General features: G+C 34.5%; 1 protein-coding gene across 1 annotated transcript; it reads right to left on the bottom strand.

The window, feature by feature from the left end:
• Positions 1-773: 773 nt before the first annotated feature.
• On the bottom strand, positions 774-3749 carry LOC145000765 (protein indeterminate-domain 7-like). The gene is made up of 4 exons (XM_078960038.1): positions 3388-3749; positions 2886-3267; positions 2280-2679; positions 774-2041 (listed from the first exon to the last, which is right to left on the bottom strand). The coding sequence occupies exons 2-4, from the start codon at positions 3094-3096 to the stop codon at positions 1030-1032; spliced, it is 1623 nt and encodes a 540-aa protein (XP_078816164.1). The 5' UTR covers positions 3097-3267; positions 3388-3749; the 3' UTR covers positions 774-1029.
• Between the last annotated feature and the right edge of the window lie 7175 nt (positions 3750-10924).

The following is a 10924-nucleotide window of genomic DNA, read 5'->3' as shown; positions in this document are numbered from 1 at the left end:
AACTCGCTTATTGATCTTGCAATTATAGAGACTGTAATGACATTAAGCTCATTTTACTTTCATATCTCTAATATATATGGATGGAAAATATTTTATTCTTATGTTCTTGCTAGCAGGCATATTTGGCATGAACTTTTAAGAGCTTTTAGTTTTTTAAAAAAATCTCGGATATTTTTTATTTTTGTTTGATTGTAAAAGATTTTAGGTTTTACTTTTAAAAAAAACTTTGAATCCAAAGGGCGTCTTTGGTAAAAATAGTTGTTAGCCGGAAGTGGGTAGAGATTAGCTGGTAGCGAGAAACTGTAGCTTTTATTTGTTATATGAGTGTTTGGAAAAAGTAGCTGGTAGCTTTTGAAATATATAAAATTACATAAAAAAACTATTGATTAAAAATAAATAAATGTATAAATATATTTTTAAGGGTAATTATGAAAATTGATTTTAAAAGCACATTAACGTTTTGTTAAAAACTACTTCATGTAGCCTTTAACAAAATGTAATTATTTATACGTAGTTTGTCTTATTAATATAAACTGAATTATTCATTTATTTATCAAAAATTTTACTCTAAACATACTTAATTTTTACATCTTGATATTTAATATTTTCTTTAAAAAGAATACTTATATTTATATATTCCGAAGTAATTTTTTTTTTTAATAAACTCATGTATTATCTCACACCACCTAGTTACAAACTAATTTTTCATGGTCTTTTTTTTCTACATTTTACTGTTTCGATTAGGTTTAATTGAACATACCAAGGAACAAGTCTAAAACTTCAAATACTACAAGCAAATATTATGTTTTTCTTGAAACTTCCAACAGAAAGAAAAAAAAAAAAAAAAAAAAAAAAAAAAAAGAAAAAAAGAAACGAGAATTGTAAAGTTTGCCTGGCGATTAAACCTAACAAAATCAACTGTAATAAGCAAAAAGGACTATGTAAGTAAGCGCCGTAAAACACGATAATAGGGTGAAAATATATAAGTTGAATTTTCCCATTATCGTCCATGGACTTGCTAGCTTAACATTACCCATGCCAAGGTAATTGATTTTGGTTCTGGCTATGATTATCTTGTTGCTGCTGATGATGATAGGGTGAAGAATTGCTTAACTGATCCAAACCAGCCATACTGAGAAAATGATGATCAACAGTATGAGGTGGAAATCCTGTAAGTCCCAAGAAATCCCTTGTCAACTCATCGTTTTGACCACCGCCATTTCCTTTACTCGGGTTCAGTGCTGCTTCGCCTGACGCTGATATAAATGCTTCTTGAAAGCCATGAGCACTCTTTGTGGAACTCAGCATGCCATTATAAGCCTCTTGAAATGCAGTTGACATTCCAGTTGTACAAGCCAAGGATTCAGTATGCAGCAGCTGAGAGTGAGCATGCATAGCATCGGTTTGGTGGTCGAAGCAAGCGGTGTTCACGTTAGCTAACCCGCCACCTAATCCCAGCATCCCTTGTTGTTCATTATCACTTGAAGACAAATTTCCAAGACCGGAAGCGTGATGATGAGCTGTTAACAGTGATGTAGGTGCACACATGTGATCATGATGGTGGGGCCCACTTAGAATAGACTGGTGCTGTTGCTGTTGCTGTTGATGTTGCTGTTGCTGTTGCTGCAGTGACATGACCATGGCAGAATTGGTACCAGTTGCAGGCTTGCTCATGGTCACACCCATCTGAGCTGCCTTTTGGAGCAATGCGGTGGCAGACATGTGAGGAGGAGAAGAAGGAGAAGGAAGATGAAGATTATTACTTGAATTGTTATTATTAGGGGTAGGGTTTTGTTGATGATGATGAACAAACCATGATGGTAACTGATGATTTTGTTGTAAAGTGTTTGTCATGATGTTTGAATTGAGTTGTGGGTGTTGCAGGAGATGCTGTGGTTCAGTTTTGAGTGGGAAACTGATTGGCAAATGGAGAGGAAGGTGATTTGATGAAAGTAGTAAGGATGATGATGATGATGAAGATCTTGCATTTTCTCCTGTTAAAGCACCACAGAAGGCTCTGTGAGTGATGAAGCTGTCCCTCCTGTTGTCATGATAGAGATGGAACAAAAAAGAAACAAACAATTTAGCACTCTAAACAAAAAGATGAAATCCATTTATTGTATGTGGAAGCTTAAAAAATTATACCATAATACTGTTTTCTCTTTCTATCACTAACACACATTTCAAAAATGAACACTATATCATAATATGGATTATTCCACTCGTGAACTTTTGTTAAATATATGTTTTGTTTATTAAAAGTTATTACACGATTTTACCTTGAGAAAAGTGTGCCACAATCACATCGATATTCTCGTGTGCCACAAATCTTGGAATGAGCTTTCCAGTCGGATTGAACAGCATATCGCTTCGAACACTTCTCGCATTTCCATTTCTTCTCGCCATGTTTTCTTGAGAAATGCTTTTTGATACCAGTGAGGTCTCCAAGTGCTCTTGCGGGTTCATGGTGGACACAACTGGGTTCTGGGCATACATACACTTTCTTCCTAACCACCTCTTGTTTTGATCTTTGCTTCAGCTTCCATGGCAGATTGTGACCTCGTCTATGCAACTGAAGATTCTGATCTCTTTGAAACCCTTTGTTGCAAATCTCACATACAAATCTGTTTGTTGCCATCAGCGATTTTGGAGACATAGCTATCACCTCGGCCTCTGGGTCTTTAAGATTCAATTAAAATGATGTAATTAATCAAATAAAGAAGTGGTCTTTATATATGTATAACACTTCCAATATCAAAAGGTAGAAGAAGCCAAGATGAAGATACAAGATCAATAAATATACGTCTATATTATATTAACATTGACGTATGTAGATGGATTTGATAAGAATCAAACAATAACATATGATATCCAACATGGTTTACCTGGATTGCCTGGAAGATTTCTCTTTTTCTTGTTCGTTTGCGTTTGATTGTCGGAATTAATTGGCACAGAAGCTAAGGAGGACTGTTGCATCTGCTGTGGTGGAGGGTACATAGTACCAACTTCATTCTTGTTACTTGATGAAGATAGGCTTGCTTCATTTGATGCTGATGTTAAGTTTGACATACTGTCATCCAAAAACATACCCTTCATCTCTCTCCTCTTTTTTTTTTTTTTTTTTTCTTTTTTCTTTTCTCTCTCTCTCTAGGTTATTAAATGAACTGGATTAAACAAAAATTCCTTGTAGCTTTTGCTTTGACTCGATATATCAGAAAGATTGACTGATGATACTTTTATCTTCTTTGAAACCCATGTTCTACGGATCTGAATGACAAGAAATTAAGCCTAAATAAGAAACAAAACAATAGAAGAAGAGCTTTTTGTTCTTGATGAATCTAAGATAAGTTAAGATACAACTAAAATTCAAACGCCAAAAGTCTGGACCTGGCAGGCAGTTACCAAACTTCTTCTTGTCCGAGATATATAGTTATAAGCCAACTCTCCAAGATGATCCAACACAAGAATCCATACGCTCAAGTACAAATTGAGTTACCAAAACAAAAACAAAAATCCAATCCGTACAGGTTAAGAAAACAAGTTCATCAATACTATGTGTGTGTGTGTGTGTGTGTGAGAGAGAGAGAGAGAGAGAGAGAGAGAGAGAGAGAGATGTGGATGAGAACGTATCCCTAAATTTGGACCTCTTTGATCAAGCGGGCAGCTCGAACCTATCAAAATGGAACCAAAAAACCAAAAGGCAACCGCGATTCTGAAGTTGCATGTTTTTGTCCTATCCTTTGTTTGCTTCTCATTCAAAAATAAACTCATATACATTATTGGCTTTGCTTTTTGTGATGTACAATTACTACTTTCTCCCTCTCTCATATAAAAATTTGTGGTACACTTAAAAAATGAAAATAGTGTGTGAACAAATCATTAATATTGATTGAGAAAGAAAGTAATTATAAATTTTAATTTAAATTATCGAAAAGGCGTTATAATTGATATCAAATATCAAAAAGAGATTTGTAATACTGTTTCAAGCAACTTTTTGGACTTTTCTATTGCTCTTGTTCATAAAAGTTGAAATAAAGATAATAATGGATTCAAATTTTTTGCCATCAATATCGAAAGGAGTACATAAGAAAAGGGAGTGAGCTTTTGACACACGAAAGTCCACCTTCACATCCATCTTTTTCTTTTTTTGAAATTAAAGATTTCTTTGCCTTGGTATTAATTCTTTTATGCAATAAAAACAAATATATTGAGCATTACATACTAGGTTATAGTCATATTAACTATATGCTCTTCATTATATTCACTTACAGACAAAAACATAAGAAAAAAACAAATTGGTGTAAATATATTGAACATAACAATCTTTGTCGATGATTTATATTCACTCCATTCCAAAATTGATGTCCACATACAAAAAAAACAAACACATAGATTAAGGAAGTATTAATTATCATTAACTTTATTTAATAAAATGATAGTTTTATCGTTACTTTACATTTAATGAGGGGTATTTTAGTAGAAATGATGATTTATTTTGATAAAAATGTTATTTATTTTTCGTAGTGAAATATTATTTTGGAACAAACCAAAAATGAAATATGAACTATAATTTTGAGACGAAAGGCGCATGAAAAACAAAAAAATAGAACCTTTAAAAAGATAAAGCTTAATATTATTGTTGTCCAATCAACTAATACTTTTTATTTCATTTCGTTATTAATTTTTTTTCGATGTTAGTTTGGTAAATATCATTTTACCGGTTAAACTAGGGAAAATGTTTAATTTAGCCTCGGTTACAGCTAGTCTTGGCTATACCAAGTATGTGTGGCATTTTTATTATTTAAAAATTTTAAAATCAAACTTAATTCATCTCGTATACACTACTAGAAAAACAACCTTTTACGACGCGCAATGCGTGTCGTAAAACGTTCAGACGACGCGCAAATGCGTGTGAAGAAAGACCCTGTCATAACGAGATATGATACGCTTTTGTACCTCGTCTATATATGTCACGGATTTACAATGCATATTTATGACACACAATGCGTATCATTAAAGCCGCTGTCAAGAAAGACCATGTCATAAATGAAGACAACACACATTTTGCTTATCGTAATTTTAAATTAAAAAAATTATTTATAGATTTACGTATTTTCAAATTAAATTTGCATTTAATGTCTTATAATAGAAAATAAAATACCATATACAAAAAATACAATTCATTGCACAAAAGTTAATGTCACATATAGAGTCACTTCAATAATAGACAAATGTAATATATCAAATGTGAGAGATGAAAGTAATCAACAAATAATAGTTGAACTACAAGAACTTGTTGAACTACAAGAACTTTGCTTGACACTATGCACATCAACAAGACCTGCAAATTTGAATAATGCAATCATTAGATTCACATAAACCAACAAATCTCAATATGTAAAAATGAGATTAACTATACTTAGTACTTACCTTTACATCCTTCACATGAAACCACCATACCTCCTTTGATTTCATTCCTGTGTGTTGACCAGCTTGACTATTTGTTCGGGTTTGTCGACTAATCATCTTTCAACCCTTTCGTATCAGCCACATAAAAAGATTAAAAGGTTGACAAAATCAAAAACTTTCCAAGATCAGCAACAACAACAAGCATCATTATATATTTTTCTCTTTCTCATCCCAGTTTCAAGAAACTTAGGGTTAACACCATGACCACTGTAGATAATTGATCTTGGGAGATCCTATATAGCCCCAGATAACCGTATCACCAACCACAAAATTTTGTGACATGTCATCAAGAAATAGTCATTGTATACATAAGGTTTGTTTATTTTCTTCCAACAAACAATTTTCATAATATTCATCAATGTTAATAAGAGAGGATTTGGGAGGAAAAAAGAAGGAAAAATATGTAAGCTCATTAAATAAAAAAGAAATAGGCCCAAAGGCAATCTATGCAAGAATATGAGAAACTATGTTTTTCTAATAATAATATTATTTCAATAAATATACCTTGTTACAATATATATCGACCAGCCATTTATTCATGTATCTGAGAAGAAATGCATAGGCACGCCCATTTTTCTCTCTTTTGACATACTCAAAATAATTCGTGTGAACAATTCTTATTACATGGCGGAATTTAATCTTCTATCTTTTACCATGGTGATACCATATTAAATGCTCAGGTTCCTCAAGAACAATAATATCTGATTCAGAATCTAGAATGCTCTTTGTTATATCCCCAAGAGCAAGGATGCGTCTTTTACTTCTAGAAAACTTAAAAAATCAAAAATAATTTACTTAAATTAGTTTAAAATTTAGAGTAAACGGTGAACATGGTACCCCGAAGTTTGCAATTTTCCTTGGTTGAGTAAAAAAAGAAGGAATATTTTTAATAAATACTCCTTCTTGACATGTTTCCTTCTAGTTTTGGTTTTGGTCCTTAGGCTAACACCATTAATTATGATCCATCAAGTATGTATAAAATGACTATTTTATCCTTCCTGTCACTTTATAAGGGTTTAACATACTTAAACTAACGATGTTGTTAAAGTCAGGTACCAAAAGAAGAATAAAACATGTTAATAAGGACCATTTTGAAAAAAAAAATACATTTCTGGACTAAAACCAATAAGAATTGCAAACCATAGGGGCTATATTTGAATTTTCATGGAAAACCAAATGATTTAGTAAAACTTTATCTAACATCAGCATCAATAAAGCCTTTTGTTAGAATAAAAGATGGTTATGGATACAAATAGTAGGCAACTCTATAACCTTTTAGCAAGTAGTGTAAGAAGGTTAAAAAATTGTTGCTCATAAGGCCAAACTAAGTTCAGGAATTTCATGTCCATAAAACCATTGGAAAATTAGCAAAGATAATAATAAAAAAAATTCAGAGCACCTGAAATTCCAAGCCATCCACTTTCCGACATGCATTTGACTCCTATTTCTAGTCTATAGGTATCAATTACAAACAATTTCAAAGAGAAATCAGGTTGTATTCGAGGTAAAATCTAGAAAGTTGAATTGTTTAATTGTACACAACACTGAGTGAAAACCAAAAAAAATATTCTTTGTGTCCTCAGCAATTATTTCAGGTTTAATAACTTTGGAAGTTGCCAAAAAAAGAGAAAAATATAACTTCACCATACTTGTAACTCATTCCAAGTTGCCAACAACGATCTAACTTTTCAGGATCCTGTATAAGAATGACTACAACCAGAAACATCGACAACAAGAGAGCACCTCGATCTAAAAATTATAAGAGGGAGAGAGAGAGAGAGAGAGAGAGAGAGAGAGAGAGAGAGAGAGAGAGAAAGAAAGAGAGAGACATAGAGCATTCAAAAGGAATAAACAGGGGAGTTTATTAGAACAAGAGAGATGAGAGATGAGAGAGAAAGAGAGAAATGGAGGGGAAGAGTAGCTATAACCCGTAAACTTTACCTTCACTGTAATTGTCTCCGGTTGTGTTGTCAAAGTTGGCCTAGTAAAGTACGGAGTCAATCCAACTTCCTTCTACACAATCTTCTTTTCTCAATACCAATTCCGGGAAGTTTTTGGTCGTTAGAGCAAACCATCTTCTCCTTAAATCAGTCCAAACCCTAACCCCTAATTCACTAACTCAATAGTGGGATTAATTTTTTATTTATGGGAAGATAAGGAGGAAGAAGATGAATACGAAAGTAAATACACTAGAGCAGTCAATCATGTTATGTAATTGCTTCACCGTTGGGCACCATCGTGAATTGCAGCAGGGCGTTATCAATGTGAAGAGTCATAGACCCCTAATCGCTGGTTCTATGAAGGATATTGTGAGGTCAACATCCCTAGTTCTTTGAAGCAAGGTTTAAGAATTATACGAAGAGAACATAAGAATGAGTCGAACTTCCTTTTCCTGGTTCTTTTCATTTTTGTTGCTTCTTTTCATTTTCTCTCCTATTTCTACTTCTTCGACGAACCATGGATGACTTGAATACGGGGATCATTCCTTCTTCAAGCAAGTTCACCGCTCTTAAAGAGCATTTTGGTTTTCTTCCTAAGCACGGCGTGGAGTATCCTCGAAAGGGGGCGATAATTTCTCGTCCACCGGAGGGGAAGGTCGGGGTTCCTATTCCGATCTTCGAGGCTGGTCTCAGGCTACCGATGACAAATTTCTTTAACAAGATAATGCTTCAATATGGCTTTCGTGTGGACGATCTGAATCCAAATGTCGTCAACAAGATTGTTGGCTTTGAACTAGTCTGTCGAGCCCTTGGAGTTCTGCCATAATTTTGGGCCTTCAAAGATTTCTTCAATTCTTCTACACAATCCGGTGTTTAGACCTTGTCTCAAAGGCGAGGTGTTCATGCCTTCACCACCAACGAAAAATCTCTGAAGAAGAACTAGAAAGATTGGTGGCTCTGGGTGCATCGCTATCTTGTGGCTTTTAGTTATCCTTGTTTGACCACTTTTTCCGATCGAGCGTCGGAACTGTTTGGGGCTAGTACCACTGTGGCACAAGCACTAAAGACTATTTGTGTTAACGACGAGGATTGGTAAGACCGCATGCTTGCTGCAGTTGGGATGAGTGTGATGAGTTTTGAGCATTCTAACACTCATATGGTGTACGTGCAACCCTAGAAACCTTGAATCTATGTTTTCTATAATATACATGAAAATATGATTTTTCCAAGGTTCTCATTCTAACTAGCATACCATGGGGTACTTTTAATATAAAAATTAGTAGAATGACACACATTTCTTGTTGCTTAGTTTCCTAAAGACCTTGTGAGCCTAGCACAACAAATCTGATGCCTCAAATGCTTCACACAACACCACAACTCTTGGAATAAACTTAAGAGAAGTACACTTGAGCACAAAATTCGGCTAGCCCTCACTTGTGTCTAAGATGCCAATTTTTCTCCATATGAGCCTCCTTATATAGTGTGTCACATGTAGGGTTACACCATGTAAACCCTAATGTGCATGGATTTTCATTTCCCCCATGATCCATGGGTTTTAACCTCCATTGAGCATCCATGTAGCACCCAATGGGTCCTAGCCCAATCTAGTGAATCATGGACCACAAGCCCACTATATAAGAATGAAAGTTTTACATAATCAATCCCCATATATTTAATTAGTCTCTTTTGATCACAAAATTCATTCCAAATTAATTCTTGATCAATACTAATTAAATATTATGATTTCATATTAATATATTAGAATATATTAACAAATCATAAGTGTCCTTATTCTCATTTTCTCTATCTAATTGTTGAGATGCCATGCAACCCAAATGGACCATGCCAAGTCGGGTCAAGTACATACTAAATATAATTATGGACTTAGACACCTTATCCAACAGTCTCTCACTTGGATAAGTTTGAGAACTATAGTTACAGGTATGACTTCAGGATCCGACCAGCAATCCTAGTTCTTTCAAAGTCTTGCGGAACTAGGATGATGCGCCATTTAAGATAAGTGATCATATAATCCTCTATTCTAGGTATCAACCAGACAAATACATCGAACAATGTCGTACTTATTGTCCAACAGTTTGTTTCCCGATTTTCGATTTGTTTGACATAGAACTAAACTGAACACATCAATTTGGTTCTGATCGGGCCTGACACATAGATCAACACAAAATCATAGAGGGGCCCAAATATTGCTTTTAATCCTCCAAGTAGTAAAAGGAATAGATAAACTTCGAATAATATGCTTGTACTAACTACTTGTTGAATCATACACAAAAGCACGTTTTATAACATCAAGTTACTGATGCGTTTTCGTCGAATCAATGCACAACCAACTCATAATCAACAACTTATATCTCTAGGTTTCAAGACTTATATGATATTACTGTGTCACGATCACTCGAGATAAATTCCATGAAATGATACAAGTAAGCATGGGTTTAATCTAATACTCAGAACTTATTAGCACTCATGAATGTTCGTAGCAACTTTTTCTATGTCTAACACCTTAGACATCTACAAGCCTAATTCATGATAGTCTTCATACCTACTTCCAACATATGACTAACTGTGGAGAGTTTGAATAAAGTAATTATTCTGGAAGTCAAAACATGCAAAACTGAAACAATAGTAAACAATTGACATAAGATAGCAACACTTTACTTATAAATTGACAACAACTTTTATTTAATCATCAAATGTCAATTAGATTTTACAAGTTTTAGAAATACCTATCTAATCTGTAAAACTAATATCATCCTTCAGCCTGATGCGCCTCACATGATGCAGATGCTTAACCCTACACAGTCCCTTCGTGAGGGGATCTGCTGGGTTCTCATCCGATGATACCCTCTTTGCCATGAGGATACCTTCTTCTATCCGATGTCTAATGAAGTGTTATTTTTTGTCGATGTGCCTGGATCTGCGGTGATCCCTTGGTTCCTTACCAAAGGCAATTGTACTCTCATTATTACAAAAAATCTCCATAGGCTCCTTAATAGTTGGTACAACTCCAAGTTCTCCAATGAAGTTCTTTAGATATATTGCCTCCTTTTCAGCACCTTATCCAAGTAGGTACTTTGACTAATTCCAATTAGTCTCTTACTCCTGTCTCTCAATATCCTTATCCCTAGAATATAGACAGCTTCTCCAAAGTCCTTCATAGTGAAACACTTCCCAAGCCAGGATTTAACCTCATGCAAGGTTGGGATGTCATTTCCTATGAGTAGTATGTCATCCACATACAATACCAAAAAGCTAACTATACTCCCACTAGCCTTGACATATACACAGGACTCATCCTCGCTCTTCGAAATACCAAACTGTTTGACCTTCTCATCGAAACAAAGATTCCATCTGCAAGATGCTTGTTTCAATCAATCGATGGATTTCTCAAGCTTACACACTCTATTAGGATGCTTTGCATCGATAAAACCCTCTTGCTGACTCATGTAAACATCCTCAGCCAACTTCCCATTAAGGAAAGCGGTTTTGACATC

This window comes from Lactuca saligna, chromosome 6, assembly GCF_052625555.1.
Source record: "Lactuca saligna cultivar CGN05327 chromosome 6, ASM5262555v1, whole genome shotgun sequence".
In the NCBI taxonomy this organism is placed as follows: Eukaryota; Viridiplantae; Streptophyta; class Magnoliopsida; order Asterales; family Asteraceae; genus Lactuca; species Lactuca saligna.
The sequence above is the reverse complement of the archived record's forward strand: the minus strand, read 5'-3'. Positions and strand labels throughout refer to the sequence as shown.

Excerpts from the sequence above, each read along its gene's own strand:
- LOC145000765 (XM_078960038.1), bottom strand. The coding sequence starts at position 3,096 with ATGAAGGGTATGTTTTTGGATGACAGTATGTCAAACTTAACATCAGCA. Across the intron at positions 2,680-2,885 it reads AAATCTTCCAGGCAATCCAG|ACCCAGAGGCCGAGGTGATA; the intron begins GTAAACCATGTT and ends TGAATCTTAAAG. Across the intron at positions 2,042-2,279 it reads TGTGGCACACTTTTCTCAAG|GAGGGACAGCTTCATCACTC; the intron begins GTAAAATCGTGT and ends TCATGACAACAG.